This window comes from Elephas maximus, chromosome 13, assembly GCF_024166365.1.
Source record: "Elephas maximus indicus isolate mEleMax1 chromosome 13, mEleMax1 primary haplotype, whole genome shotgun sequence".
NCBI lineage: Eukaryota > Metazoa > Chordata > Mammalia > Proboscidea > Elephantidae > Elephas > Elephas maximus.
The window spans coordinates 75418440-75445280 of record NC_064831.1 but is presented as its reverse complement, the minus strand read 5'-3'; the positions used below and the strand labels follow the sequence as shown (position 1 = coordinate 75445280).

The 26841-nt window shown below is 47.5% G+C and overlaps 2 protein-coding genes across 8 annotated transcripts; both read left to right on the top strand.

The window, feature by feature from the left end:
* The first annotated feature begins 177 nt into the window (after positions 1-177).
* GDPGP1 (GDP-D-glucose phosphorylase 1) lies at positions 178-23709 on the top strand. Of its 7 annotated transcripts, none has more exons than XM_049905892.1 (4): positions 178-539; positions 7910-8255; positions 8804-9981; positions 23629-23709. In XM_049905892.1, exons 2-3 carry the CDS (start codon positions 8049-8051, stop codon positions 9968-9970), a joined length of 1374 nt encoding a protein of 457 aa, XP_049761849.1. In that variant the 5' UTR covers positions 178-539; positions 7910-8048; the 3' UTR covers positions 9971-9981; positions 23629-23709. The 7 variants fall into 7 exon arrangements, with proteins under 7 accessions (XP_049761849.1, XP_049761850.1, XP_049761851.1 ...); XM_049905893.1 differs by lacking the exon at positions 23629-23709 and adding an exon at positions 20051-20113; XM_049905894.1 differs by lacking the exon at positions 23629-23709 and adding an exon at positions 10194-13407.
* TTLL13 (tubulin tyrosine ligase like 13) lies at positions 15370-26841 on the top strand. The gene is made up of 14 exons (XM_049905890.1): positions 15370-15629; positions 15987-16027; positions 16756-16874; positions 19104-19234; positions 19496-19652; positions 20051-20194; positions 20560-20645; positions 21316-21547; positions 22027-22211; positions 23629-23814; positions 24116-24296; positions 24619-24798; positions 25395-25713; positions 26076-26841. The coding sequence occupies exons 1-14, from the start codon at positions 15370-15372 to the stop codon at positions 26330-26332; spliced, it is 2478 nt and encodes an 825-aa protein (XP_049761847.1). The 3' UTR covers positions 26333-26841.

Genomic DNA, 26841 nt, shown 5'->3' with positions numbered 1-26841 from the left:
CTCCCAGAGGGGTTTAGCCGGCGAGCTCCCGGCTCCGGGCGGTCCTTAAGCGAGCTGGAGGCGGGGCCCGGGGCGGGGCCGGACGCTCCGGGGCGGAGCCCAGGCCACACGGCCCCGCCTCCAGGGTGGGCGGGCCGGGCGGTGCTGCGCGCGTGAGCGCAGGATGCGCATGCGTGAAGAGAGTTGCGCCCTAGCTATGGGTACTGTGGCCGCTGAGGGCGAAGTCGCGCGGTGCGCCTTCCTCACCTACTGCTGGTGGTGGCAGCGGCGGTCCTGGGCGGGGTCGAGTAAGGGACATCTGGGAAGTCCTGGAGCCAGGGTACCTGGGAAATCTCGAGACTCGCTGAGTGGCCGAAACCGGGCGGCTACGCACCTGCCCAGCGAAGGCTTTTCCGGACTTGATCTCTCGGCATTCGCCCCATGTTTTGCAGCCCCCATGCCACCTCCTCCAGGAGTATCCACAACCTTGCTGCCGCTGAGGGCCCACTGAATGCCAAGCACTTTGCGTAGTTTTCTTTGATTCTTAGGAACCCTGCAAGGTAGGTTCTGGTTTTACAAATGTGGAAATACAGAGGTCCACGTTCGGGCAATTAGAAAGTGGTCGCTGCAATCCAAGGCTCGCTCCGTTGCTCTCTACTGCTGTCGTCATTCCAGCTGAGACGCTCTCCTCTCACCCCACCCCACCCACACCCCTAGACCGCGTGCACCCTGTCCGTAGGGTCCGAGGCTGACCTGTTTGTTGTTGCCCCCTCTCAGCCCCTAGGACAGTTTTAAAAAATATATAGTGCTTTAGGTGAAAATTTGCAGAGCAAATCAATTTCCCATTCGATAGTTTGTACATGAAGTGTTCCATGACAGTGGTTGCGTTCTCCACAATGTGTCAGCACTCTCCCCATTTCCGTTGTGGGTTCCCCGGCTCCTTCCTTCCGCTTTTTCTATACTTTCTTGTCTTCTTATCTTTGCTTTTTGGCAAATGTTGTCCTTTTGATCTTGTATAGTTGATTGTTCTAAGGAACATGTTCCTCTCTGACGTTGTTGTTTATTTTATGGGCCCTAGAACAATTCTTGGTACATCTTGGTACATTTTAGTAGGGTTCAGTAAGTATTTATTGGATGAATGAATGAATGAATGAAGGAAATTGCACTATTACAAAGATGATTCCCAGGTGCGTGGCGCAGGTGGTATTAATTATTGATTCTTCCACTTCATTCTCCTTGCTGATCTTTGTAAACTCTAAACCTGAGCATATCAGACTCAGTTTAAAACCATTAAAAAAAAAAAACAAAAAAAAACCTTTGCTGTGAAGTCAGTTCTGACCTATAGTGACTCTATAGGACAGAGCAGAACTGCCCCATAGGGTTTCCAAAGAGCAGCTAGTGGATTCGAAGTGCCAGCCTTTTGGTTAGCAGCTGTAGCTCCCCTTAGCTCCTAACCACAGTGCCACCCACACCACGGCTCCTTAAAACCATTAAATGGTTTAAAAAACCCAAGTCCTGACCCTCTGTTACCTGACTTCCAACTCTCTTTCTGCCCTTTTCCTGTGGCTCTCTTGTGTTTCAGCCACTTTGGGCTCTCAGTTCTTTTTCCTAGCTGTGATCCACCCAGTCTCAGGGTCTTTGCACGCTGTGTTCTCCTTTACCTACAAAGTCTTCTCCTCAAGCCCTTTCCATTGCTCAGTAACTCTTAGCCACTTGTAGTCATCCTTCAGTTCAAACATCTTATCCTCAGGGAAGCCTTTCCTGACACCCTAAACTAGATAAGAAATCTATTTTACACCCACAGAGTACCCAGTCCATCTCCTTGACAGCATGCAAATTTTATATTGGATGATAATTGGTTTAATATCTGTTTCCTGCACTAGACTGTAAGATTGAACAGCTATGGAGAACCATTATCCCCAGGACCTGATTTGTGGCAGTTGTTTAGTAAATGTTTGCTGAGTGTCTGAAGTGTTCCCAGTACTCGATAATCAGGCAGTCATCTGAGAGTGACTCTAGTAAGACTCACAGTATCTACATATAACGAGTTCCACCATTGTAGAAATAGTCCACTCCAAGAAATGGGAGGCCGGGAAGCTGTGGGAACACCAAGGCCAAGTGACTGGCCTAGTCCTAGGAAGCTATAACCTGATCATTTGTCTCTAACAACAGCTCTTCCTGTAGAAAAGGTTTGGTCTTCAGTTAGTTAACCAAAAAAACCAAACCCGTTGCTGTCGATTCAGTTCCGACTCAGCAATTCTCTAGGACAGAGTAGAACTGCCCCATAGGGTTTCTAAGGAGCAGCTAGTGGATTTGAACTGCTGACCTTTTGATTAGCAGCCAAGCCCTTAACCACTTGTACCACCAGGGTGCCTTGGTTAGTAAAAAGTGGAGGCAAAAAACAAGAAGCTGTCACTGCCTACACTAGACAGAGGGAGCACTGGCCAGCCAGTAGCTGACCTTGTGGTGAGTCTATATTTGTTCATAGTGAAGATGTTGGAATTGACTTTATATCATGGTGACCAGTGAGATCTAGATTTTCTGGTCACCTCACTTGGCTCTGAAACCTTTTTCACTGAACATCCTTCTGATTATAATTGTGCTTTCTGGTAGATTTTTTTTTTTTTTTTTTACGAAGGAGGGAATATACTGACCAGCCAACAAGAACATTTTGTGCCGTTTGGCATGATTTTCATGTTCGAACCCACGGCCACTTCACAGAAGAAAGATGTGGTAGTCTGCTTCTGGAAACCCTATGGGACAGTTCTACTCTGACCTGTAGGGTCACTGTGAGTTGGAATTGACTTTACAGCAAGGGATTTTTTGAAAAGTTCACAAAGCTAGTGAATGTTGTTAGCTGGAAACCCTCCCAAACCTTGCCCCATGGCCATGTGCATCTCTTCCTTTGTGTCCTTTCTTACTACAATAAAGATGTAATCATTAAGTAGAGCCCTTTCCTTGAGTTCTGTGAGTCATTCCAATGAATTACGAACCTGAGAGAGTAGTGAGGGCCAGCAGGTCAGAAATGAGAGGGGTTGGGGCCCTCTGAGCTTATAGCAGGTATCCTGAGTGGGTAGAGGGAACCCCAGACTTGTAACTAGCAGGTCAAAAGTGAGGGGAGACCAGCCCCCGTCCAAGCTTGAGGCTGGCATCCTGAAGGGGTAGTGGAAAAACCTCAAACTGCGGCCAAGGGGTCAGAAATGAGGGTGTTGTATGGACTCTCAAGCTTGCAGCTGGCAGCTAAAGTCTTAGGACTACTTGTCCATCTGGAGGACTGTGTCCTTTAACTTGTGAGCTCTGACACAACTTTAGGTGGTCAGGATCAGAGGAAGAAGTGCTGCATAGGCAGCTGGTGTCAGAACTGAACAGAGAAGTCAAAAAATTAGATACTTGATTGTTCTTGTTGTTAGGTGCCGACGAGTTGGTTCTGACTCATAGCGACCCCATGCACAACAGAACGAAACACTGCCTGGTCCTGAGCCATCCTTACAATCGTTGTCATGCTTGAGCTCATTGTTGCAGCCACTGTGTCAGTCCACCTCGTTGAGGGTCTTCCTCTTTTCCGCTGACCCTGTACTCTGCCAAGCATGATGTCCTTCTCCAGGGACTGATCCCTCCTGACAACATGTCCAAAGTATGTAAGACGCAGTCTTGCCATCCTTGCTTCTAAGGAGCATTCTGGCTGTACTTCTTCCAAGACAGATTTGTTCGTTCTTTTGGCACCCCATGGTATATTCAATATTCTTCTCCAGCACCACAATTCAAAGGCGTCAATTCTTCTTCGGTCTTCCTTATTCGTTGTCCAGCTTTCACATGCATATGATGCAATTGAAAATATCATGGCTTGGGTCAGGCACACCTTAGTCTTCAAGGTGACATCTTTGCTCTTCAACACTTTGAAGAGGTCCTTTGCAGCAGATTTACCCAATGCAATGCATCTTGTGATTTCTCAACTGCTGCTTCCAGGGCTGTTGATTGTGGATCCAAGTAAAATGAAATCCTTGACAACTTCAGTCTTTTCTCTGTTTATCATGATGTTGCTCATTGGTCCAGTTGTGAGGATTTTTGTTTTCTTTATGTTGAGGTGTAATCCATACTGAAGGCTGTGGTCTTTGATCTTCATTAGTAAGTGCCTCAAGTCCTCTTCACTTTCAGCAAGCAAGGTTGTGTCATCTGCATAACGCAGGTTGTTAATGAGTCTTCCTCCAATCCTGATGCCCCATTCTTCTTCATATAGTCCAGCTTCTCAGATTATTTGCTCAGCATACAGATTGAATAGGTATGGTGAAAGAATACAACCCTGACACACACCTTTCTTGACTTTAAACCAATCAGTATCCCCTTGTTCTGTCTGAACAACTGCCTCTTGATCTATGTAAAGGCTCCTCTATGAGCACAATTAAGTGTTCTGGAATTCCTATTCTTCGCAGTGTTATCCATAGTTTGTTATGTTCCACACAGTAGAATGCCTTTGCATAGTCAGTAAAACACAGATAAACATCCTTCTGGTATTCTCTGCTTTCAGCCAGGATCCATCTGACATCATCAGTGATATCCCTGGTTCCGTATCCTCTTCTGAAACTGGCCTGAATTTCTGGCAGTTCCCTGCTGCAGCTGTTTTTGAATGATCTTCAGCAAAATTTTGCTTGCGTGTGACATTAATGATATTGTTCGATAATTTCCACATTCGGTTGGATCACCTTTCTTGGGAATAGGCATAATTATGGATCTCTTCCAGTCAATTGGCCAGGAAGCTGTCTTCCATATTTCTTGGCATAGACGAGTGAGCACCCCCAGCACTGCATCTGTTTGTTGAAACATCTCAGTTGATATTCCATCAGTTCCTGGACCCTTGTTTTTCGCCAGTGCCTTCAGAGCGGCTTGGACTTCTTCCCTCAGTACCATCGGTTCCTGACCATATGCCACCTCTTGAAATGGTTGAACATTGACTAATTCTTTTCGGTGTAATGACTGTGTGTATTCCTTCCATCTTCTTTTGATGCTTCCTGCGTCACTTAATATTTTCCCCATAGAATCCTTCACTATTGCAACTCAAGGCTTGAATTTTTTTCTTCAGTTCTTTCAGCTTGAGAAACACTGAGCGTGTTCTTCCCCTTTGGTTTTCCATCTCCAGCTCTTTGCACATGTCATTATAATACTTTACTTTGTTTTCTCGAGATGCCCTTTGAAATCTTCTGTTCAGTTATTTTACTTCATCAATTCTTCCTTTTGCTTTAGCTGCTTGACGTTCGAGAGCAAGTTTCAGAGTCTCCTCTGACATCCATCTTGGTCTTTTCTTTCTTTCCTGTCTTTTCAATGACCTCTTGATTTCTTCATGGATGATGTCCTTGATGTCATTCCACAATTCGTCTGGTCTTTGGTCACTAGTGTTCAATGCATCAAATCTGTTCTTCAGATGGTCTTTAAATTCAGGTGGGAAGTACTCAAGGTCATATTTTGGCTCTCATGGACTTGCTCTGATTTTCTTCAGTTTCAGCTTGAACTTGCAAAGGAGCAGTTGATGGTCTGTTCCACTGTCGGCCCCTGGCCTTGTTCTGACTGATGATATTGAGCTTTTCCATTGTTCCTTTCCACAGATGTAGTCAGTTTGATTTCTGTGTGTTCCATCTCACAAGGTCCATGTGTATAGTCGCCATTTATGTTGGTGAAAGAAGGTATGTGCAATGAAGAAGTCATTGGTCTTGCAAAATTCTATCATTCGGTCTCCAGCATTGTTTTTTTATCACCAAGGCCATATTTTCCAACTACTGATCCTTGTTCTTTGTTTCCAACTTTCACATTCCAATCACCAGTAATTATCAATGACTCTTGATTGCATGTTCGATCAATCTCAGAGTGCAGCAGCTGGTAAAAATCTTCAGTTTCTTCATCTTTGGCCCTAGTGGTTGGTGCATAAATTTGAATAATAGTTGTATTAACTGGTCTTCTTTGTAGGCATATGGATATTATTCTGTCACTGATAGCGTTGCACTTCAGGATAGATCTTGAAACATTCTTTTTGACGATGAACGCAACACCATTCCTCTTCAAGTTGTCATTCCCAGCATAGTAGACTATATGATTGTCCAATTCAAAATGGCCAGTATCCATCCATTCCAGCTCACTAATGCCTAGGATATCGATGTTTATGCGTTCCATTTCATTTTTGACAGTTTCCCATTTTCCTAGATTCACACTTCATACATTCAAGGTTCCGATTACTAATGGATGTTTGCAGCTGTTTCTTCTCATTTTGAGTCGTGCCACATCAGCGAATGAAGGTCCCGAAAGCTTTACTCCATCCACGTCCTTAAGGTCGACTCTACTTTGAGGAGGCAGCTCTTCCCCAGTCATCTTTTGAGTGCCTTCCAACTTGGGGGGCTCATCTTCCAGCAGTATATCAGACAGTGTTCTGCTGGTATTCATAAGGTTTTCACTGGCTAATGCTTTTCAGAAGTAGACTGCCGGGTCCTTCTTCCTAGTCTGTCTTAGTCTGGAAACTCAGCTGAAACCTGTCCTCCATGGGTGACCCTGCTGATATCTGAATACCTGTGGCATAGCTTCCAGCATCCCAGCAACACACAAGCCCCCACAGTACAACCAACTGACAGACACGTAGGGGAGATACTTGATTATACTTGATTATTTATGATCCACTCACTAGTCTGGACCCTACCCTGAGCTCCAGGCTTGACTATCCAGCTGCTTATACAACCTCTCTTCTTGTATGCCCAGGGAACATCTCAAACTGAATAATCAAAATTGAGTTCTTGATTTCCCTCCTCCTCTAGCCAACCTAATCCCATCCGTCTCCCTAGTTTCCCCATCTCTGTAAACACCTCAACAATCAACCTAGTGTCTGAAGCCAAGTCACCCCTAATTCTCTTCAGTTTCTATAGCTAACACATCAGCAGATCTTGTTGGTTCAGCCTCCAAAACTTGACTTAAATCCCCTGTTCCTCTCCATTGCCATCACTGCAGTCCAATGCTCCCACATCTCTTTCCTGGCCACTGGAATGGCCTCTTCAATAGTCTCTCTCTGCATCCCCTCCTGCTCCCCAACAATTCATTTTCCACATAACAGAAAACGTTTATAACATAAAAGATCATTCTCCTGCTTAGAACCTGCCGGTAATTTCTTATTATATTTAGAATAAACTCCAAGCTTCTGACCATGCCGCATATGTCCCCCACCTTCTACAGCCTCATCCTGGACCCTCTCCCCTTTGTCTGCCATGCTCCATTGACATTGGCCTCCTCTCTGGTCCTTTAACAGGCCAGGCTCCTGCCTGACTCAGGGCCTTGGACTTGCAGTTCCCTCTGCCCAGAATTTGCTTTCCTTCTTCCTTGATGACTTCTTCTCATCCTTCATGTCTCAGCTGTCATCTCAGAGAACCCTGTCCTGCCCTCTTATTTAACAGGGACCCTGATCCCTACCACCTAGTTACATTCTGTTGTATCACTTGTTTATGTTCCACAAAGTGCTTATCACCCTGGGACGTTAACTTGTTTATTCTTGCTTATTGTCTGATTCCACCACAAAAATGTAAGGTCCATGATGACAGGGACCTTGTCCATGGTACATGTTACTGCCCTCAGTGCCTCATACATTGTAGGCACTTCACAAACACTTGGATTTTGTGGCTCAACTGAATGTGAAGCAAGGTGTATAGAAGAGGCACCCCCCAGAACATTGGAGGAGGCATGAGGTGGGCGTTTGACTCTGAATGAGTGAATGAGAGAGTGAGTAACCAAATGCTGTCTCAGATATAGCACAGATATATAGCAAATGGCTGGATTTCTTAAATCCATTTTGAGGCTCACTTTTAATAGAATAAGACTTCACATTTTATTTTCAAAATTATGCTTCACTTTTGGTAGGTCATTTCATATGCTTTTTATGTTGCCTTTCTGTTTTGTTATTGTGAAGCTTTTGGACCAGGAAAGCTGTGAGAACCCAAACTTGAACTGAAGCAACTCCAACAAGGTAATGCCTCCTTCTGAAGCTCCACCTGGGCCTCTCTCCCTGACATCTCTGCATCCACAGGGCTCCAGAAGGCCAATGAGAGATGAAGACAGGCACCAACTTCCCCCTTGAAGGACTGGCCCTAGGCAATTACACAGGAATTGGGCTGTCCTCACTCAAATGGTTCTATGCACAGCCACGTGGAATCACTACAGAGCAGTGGAAAAGCTCTTCCCACAAAGGAGCGGTCAGCTTTGATGCCCTGGGCACTCATACACTGGCACAGTTCTCTGCTGGGCACTTTGACAGAGTGTGTATCCAAAGCCTTAGCCATGGGTCTGCTCTGACCCAGTGCTCTACTGGGAATTTATTTTAAAGGAAAAAGTGTGCAAAGGTGAATGTACGTGGATGTTCTTTGCAATGTTGTGTGTAATAGTATGAAATTGATAACAACCTCTGTGTGTAACAACTGAAGATTGGTTAAAAAATCAAGATCCATTGTACGTAAAAATGAAGCTGTAGATGCCAAAATGTAAATTGTGACGTTTTCCCCCTGGGTGTTGGAATAAGGGTTGTATCTGTATCTGTAACTTTTACAAAGCAAAAAAAAGTTGATAATTTTAAGCCAGCAAAAATATATGCTTATTTGCGAGTCATAGAATTATTAGTGATTTCTCTATTTTCTAAATAGTTTACCAAAAACCAAAACCCATTGCCATCAATTCCAACTCATGGTGATCCTGTAGGAGAAAGTAGAACTGCCCCATATGGATGTTACCAAAGGCATATATGATTTCTGTAAAAATTATTTGGAGATGAGAAGGCATCATGCATTTTTCACCTCTTTGATTGTTTCAGGTCAGTTCCATGGCTATTCCACACGACTCAAATGAAGCTTTGTATTTGCTGCCTCCAAACAAGGAGGACTGGGCAGGACAAGGCATTCCTGACTTTGTCTATGGGCAGGAGGAACTCCTGGCGGGAGGGATTCAGTGGCCCAGGAATACATCTGCCGTTCCAGGGGTTCTGCCGCTGTCTCGCTTCGACTCTGCAGTCTGTTCTGCCTGGAGGCAGCGGATGGAGCTGGGCCTATTTCGTTACCACCTGGGGGAATTGCAGACCCAAACCCTCCCTGGTGCTGTGGGTTTTGTGGCTCAGCTGAATGTGGAGCGAGGGGTGCAGAGAAGGCGCCCCCAGAGCATCAAGAGCGTGAGGCAGGCATTTGACCCGGAACAGTTTAACTTCAACAAGGTTCGACCAGGAGAAATCCTCTTTCGTTTGCACCGAGAACCTGATTTGCCCAGTGCTCTCCAGCAAGAGGACATCCTCGTGATGATCAATGTCAGCCCTCTAGAGTGGGGCCACGTGCTGCTGGTGCCCAAGCCTGCCCTGGGGCTCCCCCAGCGCCTGCTGCCAGGTGCACTGCGGGCCGGGGTTGAGGCTGTGCTGCTGAGCCTACACCCAGGCTTCCGTGTTGGCTTCAACAGCCTGGGTGGCTTGGCCTCAGTGAACCACCTACACTTGCATGGCTATTACCTGGCCCACAGACTGCCCGTGGAGGGGGCGCCGAGCAAGCCTCTAGACCCAGGGGGCCATCTGTATCTGCTCCAGGCCCTCCCAGCTCCTGGCTTCCTCTTTTACACTAGCAGCCCAGGACCTGACTTGGAAGCCTTGGTAAGCAGGGTATGTCGGGCCACTGACTACCTGACTGACCACGAGATTGCACATAACTTGTTTGTGACCCGGGGGGCCCCGCCTGGAAAGACATCACCTTCCTCAGCCCTCACAGGGGTCCGCGTCATTCTCTGGGCCCGGAAGTCCAGCTTTGGAATAAAGGAAGGCGAGGCTTTCAATGTTGCCCTCTGTGAGCTGGCCGGGCATCTCCCTGTCAAAACCTCCCAGGACTTCACCAGCCTGACAGAGGCAGCTGCGCTGACCCTTATCCAGGACTGTCTGCTGCCTCCTGCCCAGGCAGAAGAGGTCCGGGCAGCACTTGTGGCCCTGGTGGCCCAGGAGGAGCAGTAATCCTTACCAAGGTATTTATTTTCTACTGATCTTAGTCCTTTTCCAGAGGCCTGTCCATATGGCCATTGGGCATTGTCATGACTGCCTTCTCACCTGTCTCAGCCGAAAGGAAGGCATAAAGACTGATAAGTGGTCTTTAAAAGAGAGAAGCCTTGGAATAAATCTAACGAATGAGCCCTCGTGGTTGTATCTGCTGCTTCTCTCCTTTCTCCTTTTACTACAGAGATGTCAAACCGATTGTTAAGGGAGTGTGTGTATGAAAGTTACACATTCCTGATTTTAAAGAAGAATATGGTGATGAGTGGACTTTTCTCGTCCTTTAACATCAGGTCTTTGGCAAGTGATAGTTTATGTGCCTCCAGCATGCGTGCCCCCTTGCTCTGTTCTCACTTCTCTGCTTGTTCTCTCATTACCCACCGCTCTTACTTCTTTGTCCCTTCCTTACAGTCTGCCCTGCTCCATTCCCACATGCCTGATTTATATCACATCCTTCACCTGCCTAGCCCCAACACTGAAAACAAGGCAACAACTTTACTGGCCTTCCTAATGCCCCGTTTAACAAATGAAAAGATGGAGGCTAACAGATATTTAGTAACTTACCCAAGGTCAGACAGCTCATGAGGGATGGAGCTGGGATGGGGGCATAGGTAGTTAGGCTACAGGAGCTGAGCTGGGACAGTTTGTACTTGTGACTGCCCTTCCAGTCAGTGGCTCCCATGGTGGGTGGTGCTGTCCTTAACAGTTCATGGGTGGTGAGCCTCAGCCAGTCCCTCTGGGGTCTTTCCCAGGTACCTCGCAAGCTCCTCACAATGTAGGCCCTTCATAAAATCTACAGCTAAGTCCTTGCTCCTCCACTTCCATCTGAGTCAGTCTGGGAAATTTTCATCTCATTGCTTTGTTCTGTCCTATTATTCCAGAGCTTTTCATATTGGTTCCAGAGGAGATGTCAGTAGGTGGTATTGTAAGAGACTAAAACAAGAAACTAAACCTTTTGCTGTTGAGTCAATTCTGACTCATGGCGACCCCATGAGTTAACAGAGTAGAACTGAGCTCCATTGGGTTTTCTTGGCTATAGTCTTTCTTCCACAGCACCACTGGGTGGGTTCGAACCGCCAAACTTTCAGTTAGTAGCTGAGCGCAAACCATTTACGCTACCTGGGGACCTATGGTAGCAGATTTGTGTGTAAAAATCCCATTCTCCTTGGATTTCCCTTGATTGTTGTTACATAACAAAACCAAAAGAAACTGTGGGTCCGGATCTCAACAGAGATGATCTTTACTGCCACCACTGCTGCCCCAAACACCTTGGGGAACAAGAATCTCTGCTGACAAGGTGGGAGATCAGAAGAGGCTCACAGAGGTAGGTACTAGCTGTCAGCTGAAAGGGCTTCCCCCTGGCCAGCCTAGCCTCCCAGTAGAGGTTTTGGCTCCTTTCTTTCCCAACAAGGGGGCCCCTGGCCCTGTATGAAGCATTTATGTAAAAATTTAGAGGTTTTATATCCCAAAAGATGTTACAAAGGCAGAATTCTGGGCAGGGATAAGGCAGAATACATACCCATAACTCATTTAATAAGAAAAACAGTTCAACAGTCTATCAGAATTTTTTGGTCACTCAAATTTTGGGGAAGTTGCAATAACTTTAGTTTACTGTCACTTTCTGCAAGCCTTTGCATATACATACTCCAAAAAATCACTTTATTTTACCTGCTTGCTCTCTGAAGACAGTACAGATGATCACTGCAGCAAAGTGGATTTTGTGTTCAAGGTGATGAGCCCATTTCCCAGTTTCTCCCTAGGGCTGGCGTTCAGAGGAAATCCTTCCTTGGCCCAAATAAGTTTTTCCATAAAAAAAGGAAAAAAGTCAAGTGGGTTTTCTTTAAGGTAGGTACTTCTCAGCCATTTATATGACTTGTGAATCTTGAAGAAGGGGGTTTGGACTGAAGCTTTTTCAGAGCTTAAATATAGAACACCTAGGGAACCCTTTGTATTCCAAGTTCTAGTTAAAGAAGCAGGGCTTCAGGCAGGGTGGGAAGTGCTGATCCAGACGAGGACTACTCTACTCCTTTGCCTGTGGAGGGTTAGCCTCTTGATGGAGGGCCTCATATCCATGGGGTTTTAGGGCTTAATCTAACGGGAAAACTTGAAGAGTTTTGAAGTAGAGAGTAACAGGTTTACATTTTAGGAAGAAAACCCAAGCTGCAAAGGGGAAGATGGATGGGTGGATCAAGAAGGGAAGAATAGAGTCTCCGAAAGGTGGCAATTTGGGCAAGAAATAATGGTGGTCCAGTTCCTGGAACACTAAATATTTGTTGAAAGAATGAGAAACATGACTTGTAAAAGTCAAAGGCATTTCAAGGAAGCAGTAATTGAGAGATCATACACTAAATAAAGATTATGAAAGCTATGAATTAGAAATGTCCATTTTTTTTTAAAGGAGGGATATTTTTAAAGTGTCCTCTGGATTTAGCCACGCAGGATATTTTGTGTGTGTGTGTGCTTTAAGTGAAAATTTACAAATCAAATCAGACTCTCATACAAAAATTTATAAACACCTTACTATATACTCCTAATTGCTCTCCCCCTAATGAGACAGCACACTCCTTCCCTCCACTCTCTCTTTTCGTGTCCATTCAGCCAGCTTCTGACCCCCTCTACCCTCTCCTCTCCCTTTCAGACAGGAGATGCCAACATAGTCTCATGTGTCTACTTGATCCAAGAAGCTCATTCTTCACCAGTATCATTGTCTATCGCATAGTCAAGTCCAATCCCTGTTTGAAGAGTTAGCTTGAGGAATACTTCCTGTCTTAGAATGTCTGGGAACCATGACCTCCAGGGTCATTCTAGTCTCAGACCATTAAGTTTGGTCTTTTTATGAGAATTTGGGGTCTGCATCCCACTGCTCTCCTGCTCCCTCAGGGGTTCTTTGTTGTGTTCCCTGTCAGGACAGTCATCGGCTGTAGCCGGGCACTATCTAGTTCTTCTGGTCTCAGGCTGATGTAGTCTCTGCTTTATGTTGCCCTTTCTGCCTCTTGGGCTTGTAATTACCTTGTGTCTTTGGTGTTCTTCTTTCTCCTTTGCTCCAGGTGGGTTGAGATCAATTGATGCATCTTAGATGGCCGCTTGCTAATGTTTAAGACCCCAGACACCACTCTCCAAAGTGGGATGCAGAATGTTTTCTTAATAGATTTTATTATGCCAGTTGACTTAGATGCCCCTGAAACCATGGTCCCCAAATCCCCACCCTTGCTACGCTGGCCTTCGAAGCTTTCAGTTTATTCAGGAAACTCCTTTACTTTTGGTTTAGTCCAGTTGTGCTGACCTCGCCTGTATTGTGTGCTGTCTTCCCCTTCACCTAAAATAGCTCTTATCTACTATGTGATTAGTGAAAACCCCTCTTCCTCCCTCCCTCCCTCCCCTCCTCATAACCATCAAAGAATATTCTCTTCTCTGTTTAAACTGTTTCTCTAGTTCTTATAACTGTAGTCTTATACAATATTTGTCCTTTTGCAGCTGACTAATTTCATTCAGCATAATGCCTTCCAGATTCCTCCATGTTATGAAGTGTTTCATGGATTTATCATTGTTCTTTATCAATGCATAATATTCCATTGTGTGAATATACCATAATTTATCCATTCATTGATGGGCATGTTGGTTGCTTCCATCTTTTTATTGTAAACAGTGCTGCAGTGAACATGGGCATGCATATATCTGTTCATGTAAAGGCTCTTATTTCTCTAGGATATATTCCAAGGAGTGGGTTTGCTGGATCCTATGGTAGTTCTATTTCTAGCTTTTTAAGGAAGTGCCAAACCGATTTCCAAAGTGGTTGTACCATTTCACATTCCCACCAGCAGTGTATAAGTGTCCCAGTCTTGCCACAACCTCTCTGACATCTATTATTTTGTGTTTTTTGGATTAATGCTAGCCTTGTTGGAGAGGGAACCTCATTGTAGTTTTGATTTGCATTTCTCTAACGGCTAATGATTGTGAGCATTTCCTCAGGTATCTGTTATGTACCTGAATGTCTTCTTTAGTGAAGTGTCCACACAGGATAATCTTAAAGTGACAAGTTGGGGTGAGTATGGTGAAGGTGGGGAGCAGCAGTCAGGTAAGTGGATGGATGTCAGGAAGACTAGGTGGCAGTGGAGGAGCACTCTGATAAAGCTGTTTTGTTATTGCTTAGTTAAGTGATCTGTCTTAGCCAGGATGAGCACCCCCGCAGGGTAGAAACGAGTGGCCATGTGTGCTAATCACAGCTGTCTCTCCCTAGTGCAGAGGCTGCTCAAGGCTTGGTTATTGAAAAATTGAAGAAAGGCAGGCAGGTATTTGTCCCGAACACAGACGTGGCCAAATACCAGACTAGCCCACGGGCTCAAGGAAGGAGGGTGGAGAGGTTGGATTTGGCGTCAACAAGTCCCACGACGCATCATGTCAGCCGCAGGGGTAATTGGGTCGCGAGCTCGAAGGAGCTCCACCACCAGTCCCAGAAGGCAAACGCTTGCTTCTCTTGCCGAAGATGGCCACGGGCGGTGCCGAAGTGGGTGTGGTTCATGGGGAGGCCCCGCCCCCAGAACGATTCTCCAATGGGGGCCGCCTTCGTGTCCATGGCGACGGCGGCGGCGGCTGCCGGCTTGCTCTTGGAGGCGCCGCCGCCGCCGCCGGGATCTCGGAGTTAGGAGCGAGCCCCGCGGGGGAGCGGGCTCCCTCTCGCGATCGACTGGGGCAGCCTGTCCTGTGGAACGAGGAGGCGGTCCCGGACGCTCAGCGACGCCCGGGAAGGAGCGGGAGCCGGGCGAAGAGCGGACATGAACCATCAGCTGAACCCGGCCTTGGGCCCCTAGGGGCGGACCCAGCAGCCCCTCCGCTCTCCTTGAAATCTTTGGTGGGCAGTGTCCGCCATGGGCTCCCCCTCCGCAGACAGAGCCCAAGGGGTCGTAGCCATTGGTTGCCCGGCCCTTATGTGTACACGTGGAGAAACTGAGTCCTGTGATAGGGAAAGGGTCGGCTTAGGAGAACTTTGGTCTTCAGCTCTATTTTAAAAGCAAAATCCCCCTCCCCCTCAGCGCTCCCAGCCATCCCTCTCACTGTTTAGCAACCAAAAAAAAGTCATTATCCCTGCCAACTCTGCCCTGCATGTACCCAGTGTGTTGTATGGAGTGAACCTGAAGGATTGGGGCTTGTGATCAAGGAATCTATATCTGAGATAGGTATCCCACGGCCTCATCTACCTACTTGGAAACATCTATTCAGTAGTGGGATTGTTTTGAAGGGGCAGCAACATTCCCTTGTAACACCATGAAGGTCCTTTGGGAGGATTCCTGCAGGCCTTCCCAGGGCCTGGAGGGGAGCTCTGCTATTAATTCACTCCCACCCACCCTCCCACAGAATCTAAGAGGATGGAGTCGAGCACCTGTAAATCCAGTGAATCGGAGGAAGAGTATGTTGAGGAAGAGGAATCTGAGGAGGAATGTGTTAAGGGGGAAGACACCATCCCTTCTAACCCTTCTAATGAGGCACTCTCAAAGGCTGACTATAATGTATTTGGGAACGCGGCTCCCTTATCCATTATAGCCAAGAAAATTCCAAAGAAAACCATAGTCCCACCTGACCCAGAGGACCTAGAAGTTGGGAGAAGAAAGAGAAAACGGAAACGCAGGTAACCATTCCCTGGACCCCCCTACCCGCTGGGTTCTAGAGAGTCACCTCCTGGCCTCCCCTCGCAGGTGAGGGGGCTGGGATCTAAGGTCCTCTCTTTAGCCTGTGAAAGAGAACAGGGAATATGGGAACATCACTAACATTTTGGTATAGCAGAAACAAAATTCAAATACATTTGGGTTGGCTTAGTTTGGAAATTTTTTTTTCGGCGTGTATAAACTGGTCTTCAAGTGACTTCTAGAGAAAATTCAGCACAATTGTGTTGTGTATTTATTGAGTGTCTCTTCATCTGGGTGCCTGGCAGCCCAGGGTTTGGAGCCTCCCAATCTGCCTGATTTCTGTTATTCCTCTATTCCAGACCCCTAGCCATCAACCTGACCAACTGCAAGTATGAGAGTGGTAAGCGGCCAGCCCATCACCCACACCACTGAGCTTGTCACCCACCTCATTGTGCGCTCTTACTCAGGGGGTGATCCCCTAATCATGCTCCCAGCCCCTGGATCTTGTCAGGCGAACAAGGTCTGGCCCATAGTCTGTGCTGAACTTCCTGGGTGCCCCCTGGCTCAGCTACTAGCAGCTGAGAGATCACTGTTCCAGTTAATCTCAGTGGTAGTGAGCTAACAAGAAAAAAAATGGCTGCAAGTCACCACTGCCCAACCCTTCCCAGATTTACCGGAGACGAGACAAGACCAGATTAAAAGAGTTTTATTGAGGAAGCTTTGAGGGGTCTCAGCAATTTTTTTTTTTTTTTAAATCACCAGCTAGGTCTGCCATCTTCTTCGTCCCCTCCTATCCCACTGGCATTTTGGAGCATGAGGTGCCAGTGTGAGCCCTCCCAGAGGCAGTTCTGCAGGCCAGAAAATAGTCTTGACTGAGAGATAGGGAGAAAACCGAGGCTGACAGGAGCATAGAGCCAGGCTCTAGTTTTCTCTGCCACAGATTTTTGGAAGGGCCCTGACAGCCTCATGAACTTGGAATTGTCACATGGTCACTAAACTCCAGAGCTGAGGTAAGAACTACCTCCCTCTTCAACCTGCCCCCTCCTGTCAGGTCTGTCCCGACCGAGCTAGTTCCAGGGCTTGTTGCTGGTGCCCAGGTTGGCATTACTGACCTCTCCATCTCTACAGTGCGTCGGGCAGCCCAAATGTGTGGCCTGAAGGAGGTAGGCGAGGATGAGGAGTGGACTGTGTACTGGACAGACTGCTCTGTCTCACTGGAACGAGTCATGGACATGAAGAGGTTTCAGGTACCAACCTGCTGGTCCAAGATCCTAAAGGCTAAGGCCTCAGGCTGACTATCACTCCTCCCACCCAGGCACCCAAGTCTGCCACTCTTTGTAGCTGTATCTCTGTGCAGGGCAGGAAAGGCCACACCCAGGACATTCTGCTCCAGTGGAAATAGTCTCCTCTTAGGTCTCTGGAGCTTCTATTATCTGAAGAAAGGGTCTGGTGGGCATACCCTACCTCATTATTTGCTCTCTGCCTGGAGACATCTGTGCCCAACGGGCCTCCTTCAGGGCAGTTGAGCCCATTTTAGGGCAAAGACTGGGAAACAGCTTCAGGGCTATCAGCACAGCCAGCTGAATGACCTAGCCTCCTAAGCAGGGCTTTGAACTTGTTCGTTCCAGTTGGAACCCCTGCTGAGAATTTGCCTTTCCACCCCCCAGATATACTGATTCAGAATCTACTTTTTAACCCGATCCCCAGGTGATTCTTATGTATAATAAAGTTTGAGAACCACTGCTGTACTAGTGGGTCTCAGAATTGTTCCCTAACCAGTAGCATTAGCATTTCCTGGAAACTTGTTAGAAATCCAGATTCTTAGCAGGGGTTCCAACCAGAAGGAATCAGGTCAAAGCCCTGCTCCTAAGGAGCTTAGCCTAGCACCCCACATCCACTAAGAGACAGTGTGGGGTCCTGCTTGGCAGCAAGAAAGTCAGGAAATATGGACCAGGGCCCATAAGGCTATAACCTCTTCATGGTATTTTTTTATTATCCTCTAATTGGGTCTTTGTGGTGATTAGCAATAAAATCATTGAAAAGGGCCCACAGGTTTATTCGGGGTGGGGGGAGCCAGGAAGGGAGTTGAGAAGACTATAATCTGTTCCACAACCAGTCTTGGGAGAGGAGCCCAGGAAAGAACAGGTGCTAGAAGCTTTCAGGAAGCTTCAAAGGGGCATGCAGGGAGCAGGTGTAGATGAGGATAACAATAGTTAACATTTATTGAGAGTTTATTATACATCAGGGACCCCTGGCAGCACAGTGGTTAAAGCAATTGACTGCTGAGAGGTTGGCGGTTCGAAACCACCAGCAGGAGAAAGATGTGGCAGTCTGCTTCCATACAGATTTACAGCCAGGGAAACCCTATAGGGTCGCTATGAGTCGGAATCAACTCGATGGCAGTGGATCTGGGTTTTAGGTTATTGTATATCAGAGTGCTTGGGTGGTGCAAACAGTTAACATGCTAGGCTGTGCAAAAGATTGGAGGCTCGAGCCTACCCTGAGGTACCTCAGAAGAAAGGCCTGGCCATTGAAAACCCTATGGAGCACATATCTACTCTGACACACATGGGGTGTGTCAGCAACTGGTTACTGTAAGTCAGACGCTATGTTAAATGCTTTTACATTCTTACCTCATCAAATGCTCAAAAATAACCCTGAGGAGCAGATAGCCCTTGTTACAAAGGAGGACACCGAGTCTGAGAAGTACTAAGTTCACACAGCTAGTGAGTGGGAAAGCCAGTGAGGGAGTGCCTACCCATCACATGATGCTGCCTCCAAACACTGGACAGCACCAAATAGCCAGGGATTTCCAGACTACCGCAGAAAGCCATGCCCTGTGGGTAGCCCAGCAGTACATTCCCTAGGGCTAGTTCTGAGTTTCCTTTTCTCTTTTGGGAAATGTTCTTTGTATATTTTGCTTCGTGCTATCATGCACTGATTGTCTTTATAGGACTAGTCTCTGGTGGTCTGTTGTTGTTAGTTGCCATGGAATGAATTCCAACTCGTGGTGACCCCATGTGTGCAGAGTAGAACTGCTCCATAGGGTTTTCAAGGCTGACCTTTTAGAAGCTCATTGCCAGGCCTGTCTTCTGAGGCAGCTCTGGGTGGGTTTGAATCAGCAACCTTTCGGCTAGTAGTCGAGTGCTTAACTATCTGTATCACCCAGGGACTCTCTGCTGGTCTGAGGGATGTTATAAAGTGGCAAGAAGGCCCAAAGTCGCAGCTAGCGTACACCCTTTCTCACTGCCCTTCATTTCCTAACCTGTGTGGGTGTGTATGTCAGGCAGAGGTCAAGGAGGTGCTTCTCACCTGCCTTAGGGAATCTTCCGTTTTCACCCTTGGTGACAGGTAGAGTGCTTACCTCCCTGTAATTTCTACCTTAGCCTCAATCCTCCTTACTGCTTTTTGGGATGCCCAGCTCCCAGGAACTGTCATTTACTCTGGGGGTAGTATAACCACTGGCTCTGTTCCAGAAAATCAACCACTTCCCTGGCATGACAGAAATCTGCCGCAAAGATCTGCTGGCTCGGAACCTCAACCGCATGCAGAAGCTCTATCCTACTGAGTACAACATCTTCCCCCGCACCTGGTGCCTCCCCGCAGAGTGAGTGAGGCTGGCTTCACAGGCTGAGATACTGGGGGAGGAAAGGGCTCGCCCTTTGAGTTCCATCCAGACTCTGGCCTTGAGACCTAGGAATATCTCGGAGGGATGGAAGTGGAATGAGAGAGCTTCAGCTGGTCAAAGAAGAGTGGGTCTGAGACCGTGTGCTCCGCGAAGAGCACGGGATAGCAGGAAGAGCCCCGTGGGGGCCAGGGATAGCCATGGTGCACAGAAACCTTTTGACCAGCACCTTTCTGCACATAGCTATGGGGACTTCCAGTCTTATGGTCGTCAGCGGAAAACCCGCACTTATATCTGCAAGCCGGACAGTGGCTGTCAGGGACGCGGCATCTTCATCACCCGAAATCCCCGGGAGATCAAGCCAGGAGAGCATATGATCTGTCAGCAATACATCTCCAAGGTGAAGGGTGCCTCAGGACCACCAGGTCCCCCACCCTCAGCACCGGGGTGCCTCGCCTCTCCCAAAGCCAGTGGGGAGCTGGTTTTAGGCCCCTACCCTTTCTGTTATCCCCGGTATCCTGGAGGCAGAATGGAGCCATGGTTCAGAGCCAGCCTCCCTGGGTTTGAACCCTTGCTTTTTACTTCCTAGATATGTGACCCTGCGCAAGTTTCTTATTCTTTCTATGCCTCAGTTTCCTCATTTGTTAAACGGGAATAATAATAGTAACTATGTCATTATGGTTAATGTGGAAATGGAATGAGTTATTATGTATTTGTAGCATTTGAAACAGTCTGTGGTACATAGTAAGCACTTCAAAATGTGTTGTTGTTCTTCCTTGTGGGTTTGTGCACTCTCAGCCGCTCCTTATTGATGGTTTCAAGTTTGACATGCGAATCTACGTCCTGATCACGTCCTGTGACCCTCTTCGGATCTTCATGTATGAGGAAGGCCTGGCCCGCTTTGCCACCATGCCCTATGTGGAGCCCAACATTAACAACCTGGTAAGGGGGCCAGGGTGGCACCCTCTCCTCAACCACGGCCATGAGTGCTAAGGTTCTATGGAGAAACCAAAAGAGGCTTGTCATTGTCACCCATGAACAAGGAATGACGCCAATGAGAGAGTTTCAGCACCTGGCTGGAAAGAGCATTTAGTGGGTGGTGACTGAAGAAACGTCATCACCTGGAGGAGCCCAGGACATCTTCTTCCCCAAGAGCTTAGAGGATAGTCCTTGGGTGACATTTGAAAGTTATTTCAGAGCCTAGAGGGACAGGAGAGAAGCAATCCTGGTGAGGGATGGGCAATAAAAAGGCCCAAAGGGCTGGAGAGGCATAGCAGTCTGAGAGCATAGGGCCACTCTCTTCACAGGATGATGTTTGCATGCACCTGACCAACTATGCTATCAACAAACACAATGAGAATTTTGTCCGGGATGATGCTGTGGGCAGTAAGAGGTACTCCCTACTGTTTCCTATTGCTTCCTGTGCCCCTGAGCCCACAGTCTCAACAGCCCATGAAACTGAACTGTCTCTTGGGAGGCTGATTGCCTGGGAAAACTCAGCCTTTACAGACCCTTGTCCTGTGCCTGTCCTCCAAGTTCATCCCTCAAATCTCATCCTGATAACTAAGGCCTGCTCCAAGCTGCTTTGTTGTTGTTCCCATCCAGTCAATTCCAACTCATGGCAACCCCATGTGTGCAGAGTAGAACTGCTCCATAGGGTTTTCAAGGCTGTGGCCTTTTGGAAGCAGATGGCCAGGCCTGTCTTCCAAGTTGTCTATGGGTAGGTTCAAACTGCTAACCTTTCCGCTACTAGTTGAGCACTTAACCATGTGTGCCACCCAGAGACTCCTCCAAGCTGTTACCTGTTGCCGTTGAGTAGATTCCAACTCATAGCAACCCTATAAGACAGAGTAGAACTGCTCTGATAGGGTTTCCAAGGAGTGGCTGGTGGATTCGAACTGCCGGCCTTTTGGTTAGCAGATGAGCTCTTAACCCCTATGCTACAGCCGTTTAAAGCACAAGGTCCTAGGCATGGGATTCAGGGTAGTATTAGGGAGCCCCCTGCTTTAGCCAGGCTTCGCTGGCATAGAAACTGGCCTTCCTCTGAGTACTGGGCCTCACAGGAAGCTGTCAACACTGAATGTCTGGCTGCGAGAGCATAGCTACGACCCCCGAGAGCTGTGGGGGGACATTGAAGACATCATCATCAAAACCATCATCTCAGCCCATTCTGTTCTTCGCCACAACTACCGAACCTGTTTTCCCCAATATCTGAGTGGAGGTACATGTGCCTGCTTTGAGATCCTTGGTTTTGACATCTTGCTGGACCACAAGCTGAAGCCCTGGCTGCTGGAGGTGAGGATTATCTCCTAGGCTTTGTAAAACCAGGTTCAGAGGCCTCCCTGAACAGGACACCTGGGATAGGCATGCACTCAGGTGGTAGAATAGTAGCCCTGGGGTGGGTGGGAACACTTGGTGGTTTACTAGCAGAAGGCATAAGACCTCTACACTTTTGACTTGCTGAGTCAAATCTTGGGAGTCTTTGGCCTACACCAAGGGATCCAGTTTTTGATCCCACGTGTTCCCAATGTAAGCCTTGCCTTTAAGGATGTTGTATCTGTAGAGTCAGGCTGTCTAATTTTCTCTGATCAGCCTGTGAACTGGTGGGATCTCTATGGCAGAGTCCTATGGCCTTGGAAACCAGAGCATCCGGTCTCCTTGGCTGAGGGCACTGGAAGGGGATGTCTCTCCTAGACCCTCCAGTTAGGCTTGCGAGAGACCACCACCTGCTCAGGTGGTCTAGGAAGGGGGTGGGTAACGACTCCTCCTGGCAGGTAAACCACTCTCCAAGCTTCACCACCGACTCACGTCTTGATCGAGAAGTGAAGGATGCACTTCTCTGTGATGCCATGATCCTTGTCAACCTCCGGGGCTGTGACAAAAGGAAGGTGCTAGAGGAGGACAAGCGGCGAGTCAAGGCGCGGCTTTTCCAGTACCACCAACAGCCACGAGAAGCCAGGTGTCTGAAATGTGTTTAGTTGTGTAACCTTGTCTTCTTTCACTCCTGAAAGAAGTCCTGGTCCAGATGGAAGACAAGGCCTGGGGCTGACTAGCTATTTTTTTTTTTTTTTTGCACAGATTATACATTCACATGGTTCAGAATTCAAAAGATACAGTGAATAGTCTCTCTCCCACCCCTTTCCTCCAGCTACAGTTTTCCTCCCTGGAGCCAATCATCGTTCCTAGGGTCATGTATGTATTTTCAGAAACATTTAGTGGACACATACACATATTTGTAAAAAAATTATTTTCTCCCTTTGTCTACCAGACAATAGCATAAACCATACTCCTCAGCACTCTGCTTAGCAATATATTTTAGAACTATTTTCATATTAGCACATAAGGAACTTTAGTTTGATTAGCTTGTTTTTGTTTTTATAATAACAAATGTCTTCTACAAACTGGTTTCTAAGAAAGCTCATAATAATGAAACAAAGGAAACACTTTAGTTGTTAAAAAATGGGGGACTGTTTACATCAGTGCTGATCACCCATTGTTTTAATTGTGAAATAGGTTTCAAATATGGTCGTTTGTTACCAATACTAAACTCGTAATTTGTTAATGATATACAAAAATGAACTGGAGTAGATTTAGGGTTATTCCTATGACAACATCATTCTCCCCCCGACTTGCATGCCAATATGCAGGGAGAGAGTGTATCTGATTCGCCATGATATCCTTCAGGCCTGGCACAGTCAGCTCAAATGTTTGTGGAATGAATGGGGGTGAAGTGTAGCAATAAACATCCTGGGTATTTCCACGACATTGGGCTGCGCATGTCGGTGTCATGAATCATGTTTTTCAATGGGGAAAAAGGGTTGATAACTGGGCTAAATAAAAGTACAATCATACACTAAAATACTAGGTAGTCATTTAAAAATGTTTTATGTGATTACATTTTCATTATGAAAAAGATGAGGGGAAAAAAGAATGAGCTAGTGAGTGGCAAGACCAGGATTCAAACTTGGGAGATTCTGCCCTAGAGGCCATACTCATAACCAATGAGCTAATAGCATAGTAATGTTATGGGAGTTTTTTTTCTTTTTTTATGCTCCTCTAAATATTCTGCAATGAACATGTATTATTCCTGTAACCAGAAACCTAAACGATGATGATAACTTAGAGTGCTAGTTTATGAGTGGACTCCTCTGTATTTAAGATGAAAAGCAGATTTTTGGAAGTCAAATCTATTTTCATGACTGTATACAGGTGAGGCTGACCAAAGATAGGCTTGGCAGCTTTCAAAACATGGGCAACCAGGGGCCCAGAAGGCCATGAAGCTATCAGGAGGTTTTCAAAGCCTTAGCCAGTGTGTCTTTCCTTATTGAACATTCTCACAGTCCTTTCCTGACTCACCCTCAGCTTGGTTTCCACAGGCGAGAACAAATTCAGTCCTCCCATGCAGCAATGCTGGACCAGGAACGATATGAGGATTCCCACCTGGGGGGATACCGGCGGATCTACCCTGGGCCTGACACGGAGAAGTATGCACCCTTCTTCAAGCACAATGGCTCCCTCTTCCAGGAGACTGCTGCTTCCAAGGCCAGAGAGGAGTGTGCCAGGTACTCTGCCGAAGGACATAGGCCTGTAATCCCTGCATTCTCTTCTCTGTACACTTGGGTGGGGGCAAATCCACAGCAGGGTGGAGCCAGAACCAGACACTTGAAGAAAGGAGTGGAACTATACATCCTATCAGACGCCTAATGACTTTTTCAGTTTAGTAGGTTTCCCATCTTCCCCTTATTCCTCTTCCATCAGTCCCCAAAACATCATAATTTCCTACCCTTTCCCCATCCCTGTTTTTCCTCACTCCCTTCTCCCCAACACAATGCTCCAGCATCTGAAGTTTCTGTGTCTTGCCAGGCAGCAACTGGAAGAGATCCGCCTCAAGCAGGAACAGCAGGAGACCTCAAGTAATAAAAAGAGAAAGGAAAACAAGGACCAGAACCAGGGGGAATCAGCAGGAGAGAAGAGCCGATCCAGGGCAGGGCCCCGAGGCCTTTCTACTCACTTGGTTTACAGGAACCGGATCCAGGAGAAAGAGGTGTCGGGGATTTTGTGGCTCTTGCTTTTTGCAGGAAAATGGGTTGGCACTACTAGAGAAGGGAATCTGCTGTCCCCTCCTCCCCTTGCACAAGAGAGAGATGAGTTCCCAATCAATAAAATGAATATGACTTTTTGGAACAGGAGGTGAGAGAATGGATAGCAAAGGGTCAAGAATAGCAGAGGATGAGTGATGTGAGAACCATACATTAAGGTCAAGGAAGGGGCAGAGGTAGAGTGGGCAAGGGGCCTGTAGCCATCCTTGCTGATAACTTGGGACTCATCCTTGGAGATCCTGCATTTATCTCTCATGTTCCTTGTAGCAGGTACCAGTACACCTGGACACCATGCAGCCTCAGGAAATTGTGGAAGAGGAGGAGCTAGAGCGGATGAAGGCCCTGCTACAAAGGGAGAATCTCATTCGAAACCTGGGTATTGTGGAGCAGCTCAACCGCATGCTGCATCCCAGCCATCGGGGCCAGAAAAAACTTCATGAGTATCGGGTGAGGGTCCCTACGCAGCTTCCCACAGAACAAGGGAACAAGGGCAGTGGTACTGGCACATGGTGGTGGTCACATCACAGGAAGCTAATGTGATAGTATCTGGCAGTGGAACTTGGGAAAGCAGTGTATGCTGGGCCTTGGGAGAGGGGTCTGTTGGTTCTTTTTGCATCTGCTCCCAAGCTCCCTTGTTTTTGGTGATGACTTACAGCAAAGTGCAGCTCCCAACCTTCTCACTTACAAGAGATTTGCTCTGTATATTCGTGTCTCACAATAACCCAAAACTCATGACTGACAAATAACAAGGCCACCACCCTCCTCAGTGGCTTCTGTGTAATTCTCTCCCTAGCACTGCCAGTGCCCTGGTTCCAATGGGAGATAAGTAAACAATCTTGGGCCAACAAAACAGCTGCTGCATTCACTATTCCCTGGGATAGTAGCAAATCCGTCTGGGTTCTCTGTTCTTGTAGAGCCCCAAAGGAGTAACTGGTTAAATAGTGGCTACTGCCTAGAAGAAATTTTTTTTTTAGTTCCCTATTTCTTACAACCTCCGTCCAACCTCACAAGAAATGTGGTAAGGGGCTGCTCTTCTCCTCTAGCCTAGATTTCATCAGGACAGGCTGGGCAGTCAAGAATTGCAATCTGTGAGCCTGGTCCCATTGGTGCTCTTGAGCGGGGCTGCCACAGAGCAGGGCCTTCCTCATTTCCTGCGTCCAGTTCGGCCCCAGGAATTGATCCCCAGGATCTTAGGGCCACTGCCAAGCATGAATGCTGCAATTCCACATCATTCCCAGTGCCATCTACAGCCCAGGAACTTCAACTGGATAGGAGATCCAGCAGCGAAAGGGCCCTGTTCACTGTCAATGAAGAAATTTGGGAGGCGCTATTTTCCCAGCGCCAGAGTCGGGCTCACTAGCCGTAAGTATACAAAATTAGCTTTAGTCACTTTCACTTGTATAAATCCCCACTAGCTAATATCGCAGCTGGGATGGTCCCAAAATATAGCACTTCCAGGAGTATGGGAATGGGGAAGGTAGCAGACCCATTGATTTACTTCCTACTAGACTCTGGTAATAGAAATGGCAGAAATACAATCCCAGTACTCAACCAATGTAACAGGGAAATGGACAAGTAACCCCACCAATTGCAATACAGAGTGGTAAAGAAGCTGGAGGGAAGCATGACATGCCATTCCTCTGTGTTGGGCCACAGTTGGGGAAGAGGTGAGGCAAACCTCTTCTGTGAGTACCAACTCAGGGGGACTCATGTTTCCACTGCAGAAGGACAAGCCAGCAGAAGGCTAGAAGCCATAAACCGCGCCCTGGCAGGATCAGTGCCACCCTCTTTAACCCCAAAGCAGGGCTATCTTCTGCACCCGGAAAGAGTGACAAGTGACTCATGGACTGGCTGCACCATGCCCTCCATGGGGGACTCTGAGCACAGAGCAGTCAAGGCCCGAGAGCTCACCCTCTGCCCTGCCTCTGCACCGCTGCTTCAGCGTTCCAGTGCACTCCTCAACATCAGCCACCACAGGTAAAAAGCAGGAAGCAAGCCCAGGACTCAACGTCTCCTGGAGAACCCACTCAGATTTCCAAAGGGGCAAAGGACCTTTGCTACATGAAAGACTGCCAAACTCCAGTTTGAGAAGCCCTGGCCAGGAACCCTGTTTGCATACGGCAAAACACAAAGATGCCAAGACTCCTTCTACACGCTAAGATTATTTTGGGATCGGTAAAGACTAAAAGATGAAGAGGAGCCAGGGCCGGCCATGTACTCATCTCAGCCCTTCAAGCCTTAGCCCGGGTTTATCGCTAGGTGATGGGCCGAACCCTGGGTGCGGCCTGGGGCTGGAGGTCATCCCAGCCCACAAGAAGCCTCTCTTCCAGAGGAACCAGGTGCCCAAAGCAAGAGGCTGTCGCCGTCAGGAGGGGACAGCCGGGGGGATGCCCCTGCCCGCTCCTGTGGCGGAGGCACACAGGCCGGCCTGGGCAGGGGCGGCTCTTGGCAATTGAACCCGTCTTTTTATTAAAGTTCTATGCCGTTTTC

Excerpts from the sequence above, each read along its gene's own strand:
- TTLL13 (XM_049905890.1), top strand. The coding sequence starts at position 15,370 with ATGGAGTCGAGCACCTGTAAATCCAGTGAATCGGAGGAAGAGTATGTT. Across the intron at positions 24,297-24,618 it reads ACCGGATCCAGGAGAAAGAG|CAGGTACCAGTACACCTGGA; the intron begins GTGTCGGGGATT and ends TGTTCCTTGTAG. Across the intron at positions 25,714-26,075 it reads CAGAGTCGGGCTCACTAGCC|AAGGACAAGCCAGCAGAAGG; the intron begins GTAAGTATACAA and ends TTTCCACTGCAG.
- GDPGP1 (XM_049905892.1), top strand. The coding sequence starts at position 8,049 with ATGAAGACAGGCACCAACTTCCCCCTTGAAGGACTGGCCCTAGGCAAT. Across the intron at positions 8,256-8,803 it reads CTGCTGGGCACTTTGACAGA|GTCAGTTCCATGGCTATTCC; the intron begins GTGTGTATCCAA and ends TGATTGTTTCAG.